The following is a 20,798-nucleotide window of genomic DNA, read 5'->3' on the forward strand; positions in this document are numbered from 1 at the left end:
ATAAACCTTTCTTTGCCATAGCATCACACTCCCCAGTTAGTTATCCACAATGACGCATAAGTCATTTTCAGAGTCACCACTTTCCAAGATAGAGTCCCCTCACCCTGTACCATCTACAGAAAATTGATCCATAGACAGATCCCCTCAACAGAGAGTGCTTTCTCCCCAGATCTCAGGTTCTTTGTCCTGGGCTTAGTGATCTGCATTGTCACAGAGGAACACAGCTGTCTTAGTGGTTCATAGGTGGAGATACACACTTTGAGGTAACGAAGGCTTGAACCCTTAATGCAGCCCTGTTGATTTTACAATGTTGACCTTTTAGAAATAATATCATGTCCCAAAGAAAAGGAGTACTAGTGGCACCCTAGAGACTAACAAATTTATTTGAGCATAAGCTTTCGTGAGTTACAGCTCACTTCATCGGATGCATGCAGTGGAAAATACAGTGGGAAGATTTTATATACACAGAGAACATGAAACAGTGGGCGTTACCATACACACTGTAATGAGAGTGATCAGGTAAGGTGAGCTATTACCAGCAGGAGAGAAAAAAAACCTTTTGTAGTGATAATCAAGGTGGGCCATTTCCAGCAGTTGACAAGAACGTCTGAGGAACAGTAAGGGGGGAAATAAACAGGGGGAAATAGTTTTACTTTGTGTAATGGCACATCCACTCCCAGTCTCTATTCAAGCCTAAGTTAATGGTGTCCAGTTTGCAAATTAATTCCAATTCAGCAGTCTCTCATTGGAGTCTGTTTTTAAAATTTTTTTGTTGAAGAATTGCCACTTTTAGGTCTGTAATCGAGTGACCAAAGAGATTGAAATGTTCTCCAACTGCTTTTTTGAATGTTATAATTCTTGACGTCTGATTTGTGCCCATTGATTCTTTTACGTAGAGACTGTCCAGTTTGGCCAATGTAAATGGCAGAGGGGCATTGCTGCCACATGATGGCATATATCACATTGGTAGATGCGCAGGAGAACGAGCCTCTGATAGTGTGGCTGATGTGATTAGGCCCTATGATGGTGTCCCCTGAATAGATATGTGGACACAGTTGTCAACGGGCTTTGTTGCAAGGGTAGGTTCCTGGGTGAGTGGTTCTGTTGTGTGGTGTGTGGTTGCTGGTGAGTATTTGCTTCAGGTTGGGGCGCTGTCTGTAAGCAAGGTCTGGCCTGTTTCCCAAGATCTGTGAGAGTGATGGGTCATCCTTCAGGATAGGTTGTAGATCCTTGATGATGCGCTGGAGAGGTTTTAGTTGGGGGCTGAAGATGACAGCTAGTGGCATTCTGTTATTTTCTTTGTTGGGCCTGTCCTGTAGTAGGAAACTTCTGCGGAACCACCTGATCAACATCCTATACAGCAAACAGGGAAAGATTAAGAATGAGCTCTCAAAACTGGATACTCTCACAAAAAAATAGGAAGGAAGGAAGGAAGGAAGGAAGGAAGGAAGGAAGGAAGGAAGGAAGGAAGGAAGGAAGGAAGGAAGGAAGGAACACGGAGTAGCCATAGAGTAAGGGTCTCTGGATGTAGGTGAATAAGTAATATTAAGTAGGATTTAGGGAGGCTTGGGCAGGGGTTGAATTTTTTCCCCACATACTCCCATATCCCTCCATTCAGTCACTTTTCCCAATTAATGTTTTGGCAGTGAGGAAAGCAGACTGTGGAGATGAGAAAGGGAAACCACTCCTCACACACTGACTTCATCATCTTGGGCTTCCCAGGGCTCCCAGAGCACCAGTGGCTGCTCTTTGTGCTGTTTGTAACCATCTACGTTCTGACCCTCATGGAAAACCTGGTCCTGATTGTGACCATCAAGTTGAACTGCCAGCTTCACACTCCCATGTATTTCTTCCTAGGCAACCTCTCCCTCTTGGAAATCTTCTATGTCTCGGTGACTGTTCCCAAACTTCTCTCCAACCTCCTGTTGGGGGAGAAGGTCACCTCTCTGGGGGGATGCATGGCTCAGCTGTATTTCTTCTTGTCCCTGGCTTCCTCTGAGTGTTTTCTCCTGGCGGCAATGGCCTGTGACTGCTATTTAACCATCTGCCAACGGCTGAACTACCCAGCTCTTATGAATCACAGAGCCTGCACCGTGCTGAACCTGGGCTCCTGGCTGAGTGGCTTCCTGGCTTCCTTCCCATCCATTGTGATGATCTCCAGGCTGCAGTTCTGCAGCGCTAACACCATCCAACACTTCTTCTGTGATCTCCTGCCCCTCCTGAAGCTGTCGTGCACAGACACCTCGACCATCGAGACGCTGGATTTCGTGGCAGCACTGTCTGTCCTTGTGATGTCCCTACTAGTGACAGGAACCTCCTACATCTGCATATTCTCCACCATGGCCAGGATCCCATCCACAGCCGGGAAGCATAAAGCTTTCTTCATCTGTGCCTCCCACCTGGTGGTGGTCTCCATGTTCTATGCCACCACCATCTTCATGTACGCATGGCCCAGGGCTGTTGGCACCTTTGACCTCAACAAGCTGGTGTCTGTCTTGTACACAGTGGTGGCCCCGTTTCTGAACCCATCATCTACAGCCTTTAAACAAAAGGAAATCTAACGCATTTCTAGCTAGATTGCTTACTAACTTAACAGAAGTTCTGAAGAGCATTCCTGACCTGATCCCAGACAGACAGACCCTTTGTTCCTCCCCGCCTCCAGCTTTGAAAGTATCTTGTCTTGGCCTGCTAACCCCAGGGTTCTGAGTTCAATCCTTGAGGGGGCCATTTAGGGATCTGGGGCAAAAAATGGGGATTGGTCCTGCTTTGAGCAGGGGGTTGGACTAGATGACCTCCTGAGGTCCCTTCCAACCCTGATATTCTATGATTCCTCATTGGTCATTTTGGTCAGGTGCCAGCGAGATATCTTAGCTTCTTAACCCTTTACAGGTGGAAGGGTTTTGCCTCTGGCCAGGAGGGATTTTATAGCACTGTATACAGAAAGGTGGTTACCCTTTCCTTAACTTCCCTTTATTTTTATGATAGTAACTTTACTTTGTTCTGTCTGTTATTATTTGGAACCACTTAAATCGTACTTTTTATACTTAATAAAATCACTTTTTTGATTATTAATTAACCCAAAGTAAATAATACCTGGGGGAGCAAACAGCTGTGCATATCTCTCTATCAGTGTTATAGAGGGCAGACAGTTTATGAGTTTACCCTGTATATGCTTTAAACAGAGTAAAACGGATTTATTGGGGGTTTGGATCCCCTTGGGAGCTGGGTGTTTGGGTGATAGAGACAGGAGCACTTACCAAGCCATTTTCAGTTAAGTCTGCAGCTTTGGGGGCATGGGTTAGACCCTGGGTCTGTATTGCAGCAAATTAGTCTATCTGGCTTAACAAGACAGGGCTCTGGAGGCCCAAACTGGCAGAGAAAATGGGCTCAGAGGTAGTCTCAGCACATCAGGTGACAGTCCCAAGAGGGTCTCTGTGACCAAACCCGTCACACTGACCTCAAGCCATTGCCATGTGTTTGATGTTCCATTAAACACACACATCAATGGCTTTATAAACAAGCCCAGATTGGAGCCCACACCAAGGCCTTGCCTAGCAGAAGACAACACACTCTGCCCCTCTGGCCATGCAATAAGAGAGGAAAGAAAGTGGACCTGCTTTGGCCAACAGAACGTATCACTTACAGTTCTGAGGATCCTGAACCTTGTTAACTGCTGTGTAACATGTGATACTTGGACCATGTGTGGTGCTGTCATGGAAAGGTGCCTCTTCAGCATTCTGAAGAGGGAAGAGAGTCATGATGGATGAGAAAAGGGCAACTACACTGTATAATGGGCACTAGGGACAGCAGAGGCTGAGGGATGGGGAAGTGAATAATTCATTCTGGTTTTCACTTGCTCAAGTTCTGGTGCCTATGCTTAAAATATGTGAATTGGGCCTGCTTGACATAAATCAGAAGAAATTCCATTAACCCCCACGCATACGTTTACACTTTAGAGCCTTGTAAATTAATTTGAATGGAAAATTAAATCACAAGATTACATATGTGAATTCATGTGAATGGCTGGGTGGGGAAATGAATGACCTCCCCTGTTTCAGCGGAAGGACAGTTGAAATTAGGTTTGAAAGCTGGGGAATGATTGTTTTATGTGGTGATGTATGTGCAAGGCCCTTTGTGTGCAATTTTTTTATTTTGTTAAAAAATTCCTGAGGATTTACCAGTGTTTATTACAAATTTTAAAAACGATGAAAATCAATGCAAAAAAAATAAATTCCGTTTCTGTTAAATATTGAGGTTAATATTGGGGGACAAGAGGACAGAAAAAAAACAACAAATAGTGAAGTAAGAGTATTGAAAATAAAAACAGTTTAATGATGTGGTTTATTTCATGAACTGTACTTTAACAGTACATACACATATGCACATTCATGTTTGGTTTTTTTTGTGTGTGTCTTCCACTGCATTGCCTTACTTTAACAGTCTAAGTGGAAATGTTAAGCTAATTTATTATTTCCAGAAACACATCTACCTAAAGTAATGTAGCAGAGTTTCTAACACAATCACTATTTTCATAGACTTGAAAACTCCAAAATTCACGTTCAAACTGGTTAAAAAAAAACATGTTTTTGGAAAAATCTGGGAAAATTTTCAATAAAAATTGGTATGTGTTAGAGTGCTACTGTGTGTGTGTGCGCGCATTCACATTTTGTGTGTGGGTCTTTGTTTGAACCTCCTTTCATGGAATATGTGTGCGTGTGAATGCTTAAGGGTAATTCCTTTATATGTGTGTGAATCTGTGCATGTCTCCCTCTGCCTGCATGTCTATCAGTGTGCACATTTGGGAAATGAATGCTTGGTTACTATTTGTGTGTGTGAGAGTTGTGATTTGCTGCGTATCACACAGCTGAAGGCAGAACCCCAGCTGGTGTAAGTGAACGTAGCACCACGGAGGACAACCCAGTTGGCTGGTGAAAATGAGTATGAGGATCTAGCCCCATATTCCAATGTCTCCCTGATTTCTCTCCCATACCACTGATGTTCAGGCACAATTGTGCTCCACAGAGCTGCTCCTGCAATTGGCTGATGCTAAATGCACCACTGCCTGAGGTGGTATGGGGCCATCGACATCGCTGGCAGCAACTGCATATTGCCACAGTCTTACAGCTCTGTCCAGGCCTCTCTATGAATTGCTTGATGGTCTTCTGTCTAATCCATAGCAGCAATGAACCTGAATGAAGCTTCCTGGACTTCAGGATCTGAGACCAAAAAAGCTCAGATCCAAACACCCCCAATAAACCTGGTGAGTCTCAGAATCCAGAACTGAATTTCACAGCCCTGGTCATTCACGAGTTCTTAATTGGACAAGCAGCCACATGAGAACCACCACCCTGTGGATCGCACCAATTGGTCTCCTTACTGGCAAGCTCAGAAGCCACATGAAGGGACAATAGACATGGAATGTGAACAAACTTCTGGGTTCTGACCTATAGAAATGAGCACCTTGGGGCACTTAGGGAGCTCACTGCCTGATGGGGGTCAGGGAGAGAGCATGTGCATGTATCCCTACTCATCTACCTTGTCATCTTTTTGTCCATCCATCCATCCATCCATGTGTATAATCATCTGTCCATCCACCTAATTGTCTTTCTTGTCTGTCCATCAAGATACCTGTCCATTTTCTCCTCCTTCTGCTATTTGTCCATCAAAGAATCTACCCCTTGGTCAGCCTGTGGAAGTGGACTTCAGTGGGCAGGGGCTGCTGAGTGGGGACATGTCACAGTCACTAAGTTCAATTTAAAGATATAACCTGATATTTGGTAACTAAGAAATATTCCTTCTCACTCTGTGTGCTGCTAATTCACAGGCAAAGCAGGTGGGAATTGGAGCTCACAAGAGGCTGGCAGAGTGACTGTAACACTCTGGTAAGGACAGCAGTGGCAAGGGGATAGACTGTAACAAGTGCTATCTTGGTCAGAGAAGTGGCAATGAATGGTCTGTCCGTGGTGCAAAAGGTGCTTGACCTTAAGGATGCAGCTGATTCTATAGGTCTGATCACAGATTTGCTGTGACAGATCCCCAGTGTGAAGGAACCCTGATCAGTTTTATTTGGAACATGTTAATTTCACTGATGCTTTGCTTAGATAAAAATATTTAAAAAAAAAAACCTGCTTCCTTATGTGCTTGTTAAAACTATCTCAGCTAGCAACACACTTACTAAAAAGAAATCTCTCCAATTAGCCATGAAGCACCTGTAACTCTAGAGAGGTTTAAAGGAGGACACACAGATCATTAAAACTTCATGTGTCTTAATCAGCACTCTGAGGAATGTTAAACCCAGCCGAGAGCTGGACACTGCTTGGAGATTTAACAAACCTCTCAAGGAGTTACAGGCCAGTGGCAGAAACAAAGTTCCTCATTATTTTAATGGGTCCCATGGAGGGCCATTAGAATAGAAACAGTGTCAGGAAATGTAGGTCCCAGAGGTGGTCCCATAGGGGCTGATTAGAAGAGAAAGTCAGAGGCATTGATTAAAGTTAGACAAAGGAAGGGACAGGTCTGTTCCTGTGTCAAGTAGCCCCTGCTGGTTACAGTGAAATGGTCAAGCTAGTCATTCCCAGCCCCTGTGAACGGTGATCCCTTCCTTCATAAATTCCATCAGACCCCAGGGAGTAAGGGAATGCAAGGGAGATGGATGGGGGCAAGGAAACTGACATGTAAACACACCTCAGATTCCCTCTAGGTTAGCCAAGGCAGCATGGCCCAGGCAATTCCAGGTTTCTAGGCCTCAGGGAAGGAGCTCAGCCAACGTACCTGGGTTATGACAGGCTTTGCTGTCCTGCCCACGAACCCCAGCTCTGCTGATCCCCCTCAGACAGAACTCACAGCCTCCTCCACTGTTCCATCTCTGGGTTCACACACCCACAGCTCTGATCCTGCATCTGATTCCCAGCCTGCAGCCCCTGCTATCCCAGCCCCGGGCTTCCCCACAACACAGCAATCTGCTGGTGGGCTTCAATCCTGATCTGCAACCCCCTGAGCTCCCCGCACCCATGCACAGTTCTGTCATTGCCCCTCAGTCCTGCTCTGCAGCCCCCTGTTCTCTGCTGAAGCCCATTAGTCCTGACCCAGGGTTGGCTCCCTTCGCTGCTTTGGTGACATGCCTCAGTCCTGACTTACATCACCCCTTCTATTCCTGCCCCCAAACCGCTCCCCAGCTCAGCCAATGCATCACAATAGCGAGCCACAATCCCCCTATCATTGCTGTCCTACCCCCAACACACAACACTGACAACGCTCCTCAGTCCTGACCCACTGCCACTCCAGTTCACACCCACTCCTCTTTGAACACCCCGATCTTGACAATGCCCTGGCTAACCCAGGCCTGACACCCTCAGCGCTCTGGTATTTCTGCTGCGTTCTGCCCCAGAGCACCCCCTGGCCAGGCCTGGGACTGAGCTGAGCTGTCTCAATGCATTGCAAAGCAACTTGCGCTTTCCTTCCCCTACGCACGCGCACACACACCGCTGCTATGCTCCTCCTGGGCCACACCCACCAGAGTACATTGGGCTTTACCTGTAACAGCCCCTTACCCATGTGCATGGAACAACAACCCTACAACAATCGACAACCCACACCCCTGCCCAAATACTCCACATTGCACAAAACTTTGATATTCATTCGGGATGTGCGCACACACACACAAGACCTCAGTCCATCCAACAGGGAAGTCCACACACACACCAGACTGCAGCCCACCAAACAGGGGCAGTAAGTACACACACACCCCACAAGTCTTATTGCCTCCAGAAGGGGGTAACAAGACACACATGCGTACACAAATACGCACACGCTGAACAGGATTCATTTTCCCACCGGGGAGCAGGAATCTCTCTCTCTCTCTCACACACACACACACACAGTGTGCGTCCCTCAGCATGGCAATGACAGACAGATGCAAGTACATATTGAAATGCTCATTCCATGCAGCAGGAACACACAGTTACACACCCATAGAACAGGGTTGTTTACCACCAGCAGGGCTCACTCAGGGATTCCTGCACAGAGATGAAGTTCTGATCATGGGTTTAAGGCACTTGACCAGCCCTCAGACCTCTCAGCTCAGTTTCTGTCTTTACCACTGGTCCTGCATGGGGCACTGAGGGTGAAGTTTACAAACCAAAATTAATGGGAATTTGTGTCTCCAAATCCCACAAGCAGGCTAGAAAAAAAAATCTTAACATTAAACCCTGTGGACCGGACCTTCACCTGGTAGAAACTGGCCATAGCTCCATTTGATTCAATGGGGCCAGACCCCAGCTGGTTGCAATGGTCCATAGCTCCTTGTGTGAATCACTTAATTGTAGTAAATTACTTAATAGTTTCCATGCCTTGGTTTCCCTATCTGTAAAATAGAGATAATCGCATGTCTCACCCTCACAAGGTGTTATGACGTTAAAGTCTGTTCTTGACTGTGAGATGCTCAGACACTACACAGATGAGGCCTGTGTAAATACTAGAAAATATAGAAGGCTGGATCCTCAGATGCTGCAAATACACCTTTCTGTGCCTCAATTTCCCTTCATTTAACATGGGGATAAATCCCCTCTCCTTATTTCACATGAATGATGGGAGGTTACATTTATCATTGGTTGTGGTGTGCCCAGACTCTACCATGCTGGGAAGCATTTAGCTACCTAGACAGACGTAATCCCAAACAATGGGCCCTAACACCACTGAGATCAAAGACCAAGCTCCCATTTGTCTCAGTGTTACCAGGACTGGGGCCTACGTGCATTGCCGGCTGATGAAGTAACAATACAGAGGCAAATTTCTGTGGGTGCCTGGGGCACTGCGAACCCGTCCACATTTCAAGTGTCCCAACTTGGCTAAGGAGCTGTTTTGGTTTAGCAATTTTACACTCAGACTTTCAGGTCAGAAGGGACCATCATGATCATCTACTCTGACCTCCTGCATGTTGCAGGCCTCAGAACCTCACCCACCCACTCCTGTAATAAACCTCTAACCTCTGGCTGAGTTACTGAAGTCCTCAATTCTTGATTTAAAGACTTCAAGTTACAAAGAATCCAACATTTGTCTAGTTCAAACCAGCAAGTGACCCATGCTGCAAAGAAAGGCAATAAACCCCCAGGGTCTCTGCTAATCTGACATGGGGGGAAATTTCTTCCCGACCCCAAATATGGGGATCAGTTAGACTCTGAGCATGTGGGCAAGACCCACCAGCCAGACTGGGAGAGAATCTCTGTAGTACTCCAAGCCCTCCCCATCTAGTGCCCCATGTCCGGCCATTGGAGTGGTTTACTAATAGCAGTTACAGATGGGCCATATGCCATTTTCACGGATAAACAGGAAGCATTGATCTGGATCATGATCATGCTATCAAAGTAAAAACAAGAGACTGAGAATAGGGCTCATACCAAAGAAATGCTGTTGCTTTCATGTGATCACTAGAGGGAAGCAAAGAGTAAGAAATGAGAAGGAAGCAGCATTGTAGGGAATGGATGGAAGGAGACAATCATTCACCAATTTTAAGGCCAGACAGGACCAACGTGATCTTCTAGCCTACTCTCCTGTTTAACACAGGCCATGGGACATGCCTCACTTAATTCCTGCTTCTAATGCAAATAGGTGTGGTTGGACGAGAACAGATCTTACAAAAACACATTCAGAACTGGGCAGCTCCTCTGTGAAATGACAATGACGAATATGAACAACATACAACACATTGACCATCACATTACCAGTATTATCACCACTTTTTACTACTGATTGTCATCTAGTGAAAACATTGGTTTTCAAAGTAGTCTAAGCCAACTCCAGCCCACACATTAGTATAGCACTCAGAGACTCTAACTGAGATCAGGGTACCATTGTACTATACCCTAGTACAAGACAGTCCCTGCACCCAACAGCTTCCAGTCTAAGCAGAGAGGGCAGACAAAGGGAGGAGGGAAACTGAGGCACAGAGCAGGGACATGAGCTGCCCAAGGTCACGCAGCCTGTCAGTAAAAGAGTCAGGAATTAAACCCAGGGCTCCTGGTTCAAGTTTTACTAGAGAAAAATTAGAATACAATTCATTCGAACTTGATGGTACCTTGAAATGAAAATTAACAGGTATGTTTATATCATTGTTTTGCATTACTATGGCACCCAGAAGCACCAGTCAAGACCAAAGCCCCATTGTGCAGGGTGCTGTAGAAACGCAGAGAGAAATAGCCCATGTCCAAAAGAGCTTATGATTAGGCTCAAAAGAATTTGATTTTATTGGTAATGCTGACTTCACCAAACACACATGAACCGACAAAAAATATTTCCATCGTTAATAATCAAAATTTACAGAGAAGCAAAATAAGAAAAATGCTGCCTGAGAAGATAGAGTTTGATTTCAGGTTATTTCCTGTATTTGTTGATATGTGATGTTGAAAATTTGTGTTTTAATGTTTATAGAACTTTAACTTTTTGAATGTCAATGTCCACTGTCATTAAATAATTACTGCCTCAGCCCTGCCCCAATGTCTGGCCTCCCACATCATTTCCTGCAACTGTGAGAATGTAAAAAATAAAATGGAAAAAAAAGGATTAAAAATAAGCTTCAATATTGTCTGCTGACGTGTTAGAAAATAAATCAAATTCTGTCAAGCCTACTTATAATGGAAACACACAAGACAGACAAAGGGTGGGAGGGAACCAACTGCCCAGCGAAGTGGACATTACACTCAGTTTAACAAAGTTATTTAAACATCTGAGGAGTGTTGGGAAATGTCATGCTTCCACAGGTTTTGTAGAGTTTAGGGCCAGAAGGGACAACTAGATTAGCTAGGCTGATCTCCTTCTGTAGAACACAGGCCATTAAGTCTCACGTAGATACCCCTATGGAGAGCTGGGCAAAATTTGTTGGCTGAATAGTTTATTTGTGGAAAAGGCAATGTCATTCATCCCAAGCTAGTGACAAATTTTACAAAAAGTTGCCAAATAGTTTTGGACAATTTTGCAGGTGTTAGGGGATTTAGGCATCTTTTAGCAAACAGCAGTGCCCTTCTTGTGACCTTTAGTCCCAGGGTTAGGGCACTCACCTGGGATGTGGAAGGCCCAGGTTTCATCCACCCCTCTGGGTCACGGCTGGGACAGGGGCAGCCTGCGTGTACCGGCCAGGCAATGAGTAGCAGGGCTGAGGGCGAGCCAGGTCAGAATGCCAGGCCCAGGCACCAAGTTGCAGGCGGCAGGTAAATAGGAGTGTCGGGGTTGTGCCAGGTCAAGAGATCAAAAAGTTGGGGTCCGGTGTCAGGTTATAGAGAACAAGCAAATAGCAAAGTCATGGATAAACCCGGGCCAGAAGCCAGAGTCTAGGGTGCATGGTAAGCAAAATCCAGAGCAGAAGAATGCAGACACTGTTACTCAGGGGGTTGGACTAGATGGCCTCCAGAGTCCAGATGGCCTTCCAACTCTGTTATTCTATGATTCTATGAAATAACCCCTCTCCACCCCCCAACCATGGCTTCCTGGTTTAAATACTAGTATCAGCCAATCAGTGGGCTGCGAGGGGCCACCACTCAGGCCCTGCTGGGCAGTACTTCCTGTAGAGCCTAGTTCCACATGGTCCTCCAGCAGAGCACAAACCCCCATCCCACCCACCCCTGAGCTTACAGTGGTGCTGTGGAAATTTCAATAACCCCCGTACCTATGGTCATAGGTTTGCCTCCTGAAAGGACTTATAGTCTATGCCTCCTAAGGAGAAAGGACAGGCAATGGGGTCTTGCATATTGCAAAAGAGTGCCTTAGCTACTAAGCTAGTCGGTTAGGGGAGTAAACTGAGTTTCTCTTGTCACAGGTGTTCCCTGTTGTTTAAACGGTCATTGGCACTGGCCTTCACCTTGCATGCCCCAACTATCAGGCTAGAGTCATTTGCATAATCACTCTGTTCCAGTGCCATTATGAATGATGCTGTATTGCCACTAATGATAACAAAGTAAGCGTCCTAACGACTGAGCTAAGCATTGTAAGGAAGGTACCTTCACCTCTACCTCCACTGCCCTTTGGGAATGGAACCTAAGTACCTCCTTTTTCTCTTTTTTTTTTTTTTTGTTGGGGCCATAACTAGCCAGTGAATTTATTGAGCTGATCATCTAGGTTGACCCCTTATGTCTGCCTCTGATTCACTTCTTTCAAAGACAGACTCTCCCATCTTGTTAGTAACAACCTGCATTCTTGGTTCCCAGATGGGTTACGTTGCATTTTGCAGTGTTAAAACACATTTTGTAGAACTGTGACCATTTAACCAGGTGATTCGGATCTCTCTCCTTCTCATTATTTACCACACCATTTATCTTTGTGTCATCTTCAAAGTTCACCAGCAAAGATTTCATATCCTATCTAGGTGCACCAGAGACAATAAGGCCAGACTCAAATACCTACATAAAGCAGATAAAAAGATTGACGTGACCACAGTGAGATGTGATCCACTAGTGGGGAAGGATTTGCTTCTGCCCTATGTTGCCTGGATTCTCAGGATGGATGAGATGATGTAGACATAACAGACGAGGAAGTTCAGAAATGAGCTCATTCCTATGATAACACTAGAGATGAGGACCACTGTATCATTGATGAAGGGGTCTGTGGAAGACAGATATGGCCAGGGAGTGATCTTGCAGCTTATCTGATTCTGTTTGGCCAAAGAAGTCTAAGTAATTCAAGAAGAGGACATTCACCAGTGTCTTCAGAAGCCCAATGACCCAAGCACCAATGAGCATCTGAATACAGGCAGCTCTGTTCATGATCTCCATGTAATGTAAGAAGTGAAGTGGCATATATACACGTCAGTCATAAGCCATTGCAGAGAGAATGTGATAGATAGATAGATAGATAGATAGATAGATAGATAGATAGATAGATAGATAGATAGATAGATAGATACTCTCTTGAACTCTGTCTCTCTCTTGTTCTCTATCTGGAGAAGCAAACCATGTCATGGCAGAAATCTATACTTGGAACCTGGCAAACCTTCTCCAATGTTAAATTTTAATAAAATTGTAGCCTGGTGTTTAAAATCCGTCTATCTATCCCAGTATCTGTCCTCATGCACTTTCATGTCCTGATCACCATTTTAGAACAGGACCCGGTGGAAATAACTGGATATTTATATTTGAAAAACTCTGTATATTTGGCTGTCTCCCTCTTCTCCACCCTCTGAATTAATTGTGTTTGCTTTCTTAGGGCCTGATTCTGCAAACACTGTAACACTTGAGTAACTTTGTGTAGTTTGTCACATTCCAGGGCAACTGCACCTGTGTTCCCCCACTATGGTCCCTCAAGGTCACCCGCTCTAGGCTCCCGGCTTCCCAACTTCACTTCTCTTGGGTGGAGACACGTCTTTCTCTCTCCTGACCAGGGTTATTCCAGGCCACACCGTTCCCTGCCTAATTGTGAATTCTCTAGCAATATGGACTGCCACAACAGGCCTGCTTTGGAGGACTTCCTCTTCTCCTCTGAGGCCATACGCAACATAATTGCCCACAGTTCAGTCAGCACAGAACTCTCTGTAAGCAAGGACAGTTATTATTAAGGTGAAAGCATTACAGAGAATAAACATCTTAAAGCAATAACAGAATTTACATGCTGTGACAGGATCCCCGGGGTGCAGCCTGGGATGGTGGGACCACGGTACCCCCTTAACTGTCTCCACCCTGGCTGACTCTCACAATGCCTTGCTAGTGACCAGCAGCAAACCCCTCCAGGTGCTGTTATCACTCAGCACAACTGCATGTGGAGACCCCGCAGCCAGCTAGACTGCATGAATGCTCCCAGAGCCATTCATGAATCACACAGAAAGGCACCAGATCCAAATTCCCCAGCTCCCAGCATTGTACCTCAGGAATATACCATCTTGCATTGCTCAAGACGAGCAGTGCAAATTTATTAATTGGTTCACCACTTCATCAATGGAAAATGGACAGACAGCAGCCTTTGCAAACCTGAGCACATTTGCCACACACTTCAGGCAAACTCACTGGTAAAGGTAAACAGTAAAAGAAGTTTATTGATTATAAAAGATAGTTTTAAGTGATAGGTTTCAGAGTATCAGTCGTGTTAGTCTGTATTCGCAAAAAGAAAAGGAGTACTTGTGGCACCTTAGAGACTAACCAATTTATCACTTCATCAGATGCATCTGATGAAGTGAGCTGTAGCTCACGAAAGCTTATGTTCAAATAAATTGGTTAGTCTCTAAGGTGCCACAAGTACTCCTTTTCTTTTTAAGTGATATTAAGTGATAGGCAAAAAGTCCGAGTTAGTTACCAAAATAAAATAAAATATAAACCTGCAGTCTAAACTCTCAAACCTATTAGACTGGGTAACATCTAGATTAAGCTGTTTTTCTCACTCGACTGGATATTACAGTCCATAGTATACAGATTTCACCCTTGAAATCTGGGAAGTCCCCTCAGTTGGAGTCTTCAGAGTATCCTTGTTGCTTTCAGCATAGGTGGGTGAAGGAGAAAGGCCCAGCATTGGTCTCCTCTATTTGGTTTTATACCCTCAGTCCATGTGCTTGGAAAACACAAGTCCAGGCATGTCTGGGGGGCATTGCTGAGTCTCCAGGGAAGGTTGAGTAATTCCCCTGGTGTGGGCTCATGCAGGTAAGTCATTGCATCGTAGCTCCCTTGCTGGACAATGGTTGTTGATGGGTTGATTGATACCCCACCCTGGTGTTGGCTACTTTCCTTGCTGTTGCCTCTGGAGAGCTAATGTCTGATTGATATCCCAACTTAAAGCATGTTTTAGTGACCACCATACAACACAATTCTCATAACTTCATATGCATTAATAATATATGTATATGGACAAAGAAATGACTTTCAGCAGATCATAATCTTTCCAGATACCTTACAAGGCCTGCTTTATATGTAAGATCACGATTATATAAAAATGAGAAATATGGGGTTTCCAAGACACTCCCTCAAGGTATAGAACATCACACATGCATGCTAATAAGTCTACCAAAGATGATCTCAACTCCAACAAGGAACCTGGCCAGTGATCAGTCTTTCAATACTCACACAGGGTCTATTTTTTTTTCAGTGGTTACAAGTTCATGACAGTTGTTCTCTCAGAACAAGCACATCCATGAATCTGAGAGTCAGTTATAACCCATTTGGGTCTCTGTTCTGGTCCTCGTGTGTCAGGTGATCATTAGATAATGGAAGGGAGTACTTGTGGCACCTTAGAGACTAACCAATTTATTTGAGCATAAGCTTTTGTAAGCTACAGCTCACTTCATCGGATGCATACTGTGGAAAGGATAGAAGTTCTATTTATATACACACAAAGCATGAAAAAATGGGTGTTTACCACTACAAAAGGTTTTCTCTCCCCCCACCCCACTCTCTTGCTGGTAATAGCTTATCTAAAGTGATCACTCTCCTTACAATGTGTATGATAATCAAGGTGGGCCATTTTCAGCACAAATCCAGGGTTTAACAAGAACGTCTGAGGGGCGGGGGGTGGGGGTAGGAAAAAACAAGGGGAAATATGTTGGGTCATCCTTCAGGATAGGTTGCAGATCCTTAATAATGCGTTGGAGGGGGTTTAGTTGGGGGCTGACGGTGACGGCCAGCGGCGTTCTGTTATTTTCTTTGTTAGGCCTGTCCTGTAGTAGGTGACTTCTGGGAACTCTTCTGGCTCTATCAATCTGTTTCTTCACTTCCGCAGGTGGGTATTGTAGTTGTAAGAATGTTTGATAGAGATATTGCAGGTGTTTGTCTCTGTCTGAGGGGTTGGAGCAAATGCTGTTGTATCGCAGAGCTTGGCTGTAGACAATGGATCGTGTGGTGTGGTCAGGGTGAAAGCTGGAGGCATGTAGGTAGGAATAGCGGTCAGTAGGTTTCTGGTATAGGGTGGTGTTTATGTGACCATCGTTTATTAGCACTGTAGTGTCCAGGAAGTGGATCTCTTGTGTGGACTGGACCAGGCTGAGGTTGATGGTGGGATGGAAATTGTTGAAATCATGGTGGAATTCCTCAAGGGCTTCTTTTCCTAGCCGTCACCTTCAGCCCCCAACTAAAACCCCTCCAACGCATCATCAAGGATCTACACCTATCCTGAAGGATGACCCAACACTCTCACAAACCTTGGGAGACAGGCCAGTCCTTGCTTACAGACAGCCCCCCAACCTGAAGCAAATACTCACCAGCAACCACATACCACACAACAGAACCACTAACCCAGGAACCTATCCTTGCAACAAAACCCGTTGCCAACTGTGTCCACAGATCTATTCAGGGGACACCATCACAGGGCCTAATAACATCAGCCACACTATCAGAGGCTCGTTCACCTGCACATCTACCAATGTGATATATGCCATCATGTGCCAGCAATGCCCCTCTGCCATGTACACTGGTCAAACTGGACAGTCTCTACGTAAAAGAATAAATGGACACAAATCAGATGTCAAGAATTATAACATTCATAAACCAGTCAGAGAACACTTCAATCTCTCTGGTGACTCGATTACAGACATGAAAGTTGCGATATTACAACAGAAAAACTTCAAAACCAGACTCCAGCGAGAAACTGCTGAATGGAATTCATTTGCAAATTGGATACAATTAACTTAGCCTGGAATAGAGACTGGGAGTGGCTAAGTCATTATGCAAGGTAACCTATTTCCCCTTGTTTTTTCCTCCCCCCTCCCAGACGTTCTTGTTAAACCTTGGATTTGTGCTGGAAATGGCCCACCTTGATTATCATACACATTGTAAGGAGAGTGATCACTTTAGATAAGCTATTACCAGCAGGAGAGTGGGGTGGGGGAGAGAAAACCTTTTGTAGTGGTAAACACCCATTTTTTCATGCTTTGTGTGTATATAAATAGATCTTCTATACTTTCCACAGTATGCATCCAATGAAGTGAGCTGTAGCTCATGAAAGCTTACGCTCAGATAAATTGGTTAGTCTATAAGGTGCCACAAGTACTCCTTTTCTTTTTGCAAATACAGACTAACATGGCTGTTACTCTGAAACCTGTCATTAGATAATGGGTTTCTCCTTAGGATGCAGCTTAAAAAGGATGGTTCCAGGGGCAAGAATTTCCCTTCCCCTGCTCCCAGGTATTTCCTAGCATCCCACATAACCGTGGTTGTCTAGCACATGATTTCAAAAATTCCTTTGAACTTAATAACACCTCCAAAGATGTACGAGTCACATTTCCTCCAGAAGTTATAGACAATCCCACAACAGCACATAAACCTTTGCATTTTTAATACAGTGAACTCTGAAAATACTTAAACTTAATTCAATAAGGTTAAACTCAATTCCACTTTGTACAGTGTATACAACTTGTACTTTCCACAGATTGCTGGGACGGGCTCAGAGTCAGCAGGTTATGATGATGGATGAAATAATATAGCACAACAAATGCAGGCATCTATGGTGTAATTTTGGCCTTTTAAAGTCAATGGATATTTTACCACAGTTTTGCATGTAGTAGTTCCATAGCTCAGCAGTTAGACCACTGGCCTTATAAACCAGGGGTTAATGAGTTCAGATCTCACTGTGGCCTTGGTTGTTAATGTGTATGGTCAGAGTGTGTTTTATATGGGGTAATATCTCAGAATTAACCCCTAGGATCCCCCCAGCACCTTCAATTTTATCTTCACTATAGACCTGCCCCAATGAATGAATTTTTCTAGGACACAACATGGGCTCAGGTTTCTGTCCAAGCACGATTTGCTGTTGAATCAGAACCTAAACTAGATTCCTCTTGTTATAGCTGGTGAAAGCCAGTGAGAAACCCCGGTCAAATGCTGACCCAGGTTGTCTATGCCTCCTTCAAAGTCCTTGGAAATCACCTGGTATTCACTAATGGATCAATCAGTGCTAATGGCCATTCCTAGCACTACCCTGCCTCTCTGCTCATCTCTTGCCAGGCAAAGTAATTGAGCAGGTCAGAGGAGAATCAGAGGGATGGCCATTAATATGGAAAAGATAAAAACAGGCAAGCGATCTCAAGGTCTGTCAGCAATGATGAAGTTGACTTAGAACTGGCCCAGGATTCAGGACACCCGGGTTCTATTCTTAGCTCTGACAGTGACCTTCTGTTTGACCTTGCTGCCAATACTTCGAATCTCTGTGCCAGAGTGGGCCATCTTTATCCTCTAGTCTGAGCTCCTGCATAACACAGCCCATAACATCCAGCTGAACCGTAGCCTTGCTTAGAAGCACATGCAGTCCCACTAAGGCCCAGATTTTCAAAGATATCTAGGTGCCTAAAGATGTAGACAGTCACCTAGTGAGTTGTTCAAAAGTGCCAAGACACCTGACTCCCACTGAAATCAAGGCACGTAGGCATGGTTGAAAATCTCACTAAACCCCTATCTTCTTTAGTCATCAAAATACCATTAAAAATCTGGCCCTGTATGCTTAAAAAGTACCTACCAAAATGGGACCCCACTCTTGGTTGGTGTCTCTAGATATTCCTGTAATAGAAATAATACATAGACATTTTAGTCCAGAACAGTATTAGCTCCCAGTTCCCAACTCTTGTCACTAGGATGTATTTTCTCCCTGAGTCAATAATGGACTCCTAGGGCATGTCTACACTGCATTGTAAACACAGGTCTGTGGGATCTGGGCTGGTGGACTCAGTGTTCCCAAGCCCTCACTTAAGCATCCACATGCCATTGTAATCCTGGGTTGATCTGGGTCTCACAGCCACGATAATGGATCCATACTGCACTGCCCAGACCTTCTGATTTGGGTCTGCAGCCTGAGCTGCGTCCACACTGCAAAATGACAGAGATTAAGACCACATTGCAGTGCAACTCAGGCGCAGACCACCCCCCTACCAGGGTCTGCCAGCCTGAGTCCTGAGGGCTTGCTGACCCAAATCAAACTGAGTTGTGTGTGGATGGTATGGGGGATTTGGGCTTAACCCTGAATCCAAGCCTGGGGTAACTATGCAGTGTAGTCCCACTCCTAATACCTAGAACACATTTATCTATCTATGGCAGATACCTATACAACCTTCCTCATGGTATTATCTGAGCACTTCACAGTCTTCAGTGTCTTTGTCCTCACTACACTTTTGTGGGATAGGGAGTTACTGTTAAACCTGATGCAGAGAGAGAGACAAAGGGCCAGACTTTTAAAGGTGTTCAGAGGTGTTTAGGCCTAATGTTGCAGATAGTGAGATTTTCAAAAGTGCCTGGTGACCAGATTTTAAAGATATTTAGGTGCCTAGGTGATTTTAAAAATCCCACTAGTTCCTAGATTGTTAAATCTTATTGCTTTCAAATGAAGCTTTAGAAAACCCAACCAGGCACCTACCCTCAACTTCAGGCACCAAAATACCTTTGAAAATCTGGCTGCACATCACAGGGGGTCATATGCCAGAGCTGGGAAAAGCCCTTAGGTCTCCCAAGCACCAGGCTAGCTCTGTAATGCCCCATACTTCCTGCCTTACTACACCACCCTACAAATTCACTCTACATAATGACAAGTTTCAGAGTAGCAGCCGTGTTAGTCTGTATTCACAAAAAGAACAGGAGTACTTGTGGCACCTTAGCGACTAACAACTTTATTTGAGCATAAGCTTTCGCGAGCTACAGCTCACTTCATCGGATGCATTCAGTGGAAAATACAGTAGGGAGATTTATATACACAGAGAACATGAAACAGTGGGCATTACCATACACACTGTAACCAGAGTGATCACTTAAGGTGAGCTATTACCAGCAGGAGAGCGGGGGAGAGAAAACCTTTTGTAGTGATAATCAAGGTGGGCCATTTCCAGCAGTTGACAAAGAACGTCTGAGGAATAGTGGGGGGTGGATGGGGGGAAATAAACATGGGGAAATAGTTTTACTTTGTGTAATGACCTATCCACTCCCAGTCTCTATTCAAGCCTAAGTTAATTGTATCCAGTTTGAAAATTAATTCCAATTCAGCAGTCTCTCATTGGATTCGGTTTTTGAAGTTTTTTTGTTGAAGAATTGCAACTTTTAGGTCTGTAATCGAGTGACCAGAGAGATTGAAGTGTTCTCCCACTGTTTTTTGAATGTTATAATTCTTGATGTCTGATATGTGTCCATTGATTCCTTTATGTAGAGACTGTCCAGTTTGACCAATGTACATGGCAGAGGGGCATTGCTGGCACATGATGGTATATATCACATTGGTAGATGTGCAGGTGAATGAGCCTCTGATAGTGGGGCTGATGTGATTAGGCCCTATGATGGTGTCCCCTGAATAGATCTGTGGACACAGTTGGCAACGGGTTTTGTTGCAAGGATAGGTTCCTGGGTGAGTGGTTCTGTTGTGTGGTGTGTGGTTGCTGGTGAGTATTTGCTTCAGGTTGGGGGGCTGTCTGTAAGCAAGAACTGGCCTGTCTTCCAAGATCTGTGAGAGTGATGGGTCGTCCTTCAGGATAGGTTGTAGATCCTTGATGATGTGTTGGAGAGGTTATAGTTGGGGGCTGAAGGTGATGGCTAGTGGCGTTCTGTTATTTTCTTTGTTAGGCCTGTCCTGTAGTAGGTGACTTCTGGGTACTCTTCTGGCTCTGTCAATCTGTTTCTTCACTTCAGCAGGTGGGTATTGTAGTTGTAAGAATGCTTGATAGAGATCTTGTAGGTGTTTGTCTCTGTCTGAGGAGTTGGAGCAAACGCGGTTGTATCGTAGAGCTTGGCTGTAGACAATAGATCATGTGGTGTGGTCTGGATGAAAGCTGGAGGCATGTAGGTAGGGATAGCGGTCAGTGGGTTTCCGGTATAGGGTGGTGTTTATGTGACCATCGCTTATTAGCACCGTAGTGTCCAGGAAGTGGATCT

At 44.8% G+C, this 20,798-nt stretch overlaps 1 protein-coding gene across 1 annotated transcript; it reads left to right on the forward strand.

The window, feature by feature from the left end:
• The first annotated feature begins 1,667 nt into the window (after nt 1-1,667).
• Nucleotides 1,668-2,561, forward strand: LOC140897212 (olfactory receptor 226-like). The gene has a single exon (XM_073309605.1). It carries the CDS (start codon nt 1,668-1,670, stop codon nt 2,559-2,561), a length of 894 nt encoding a protein of 297 aa, XP_073165706.1.
• The last annotated feature ends 18,237 nt before the right edge of the window (nt 2,562-20,798 follow it).

Source organism: Lepidochelys kempii, chromosome 13 (genome assembly GCF_965140265.1).
Source record: "Lepidochelys kempii isolate rLepKem1 chromosome 13, rLepKem1.hap2, whole genome shotgun sequence".
In the NCBI taxonomy this organism is placed as follows: domain Eukaryota; kingdom Metazoa; phylum Chordata; order Testudines; family Cheloniidae; genus Lepidochelys; species Lepidochelys kempii.

Coding starts and splice junctions, on each gene's coding strand:
- LOC140897212 (XM_073309605.1), top strand. CDS start 1,668: ATGAGAAAGGGAAACCACTCCTCACACACTGACTTCATCATCTTGGGC.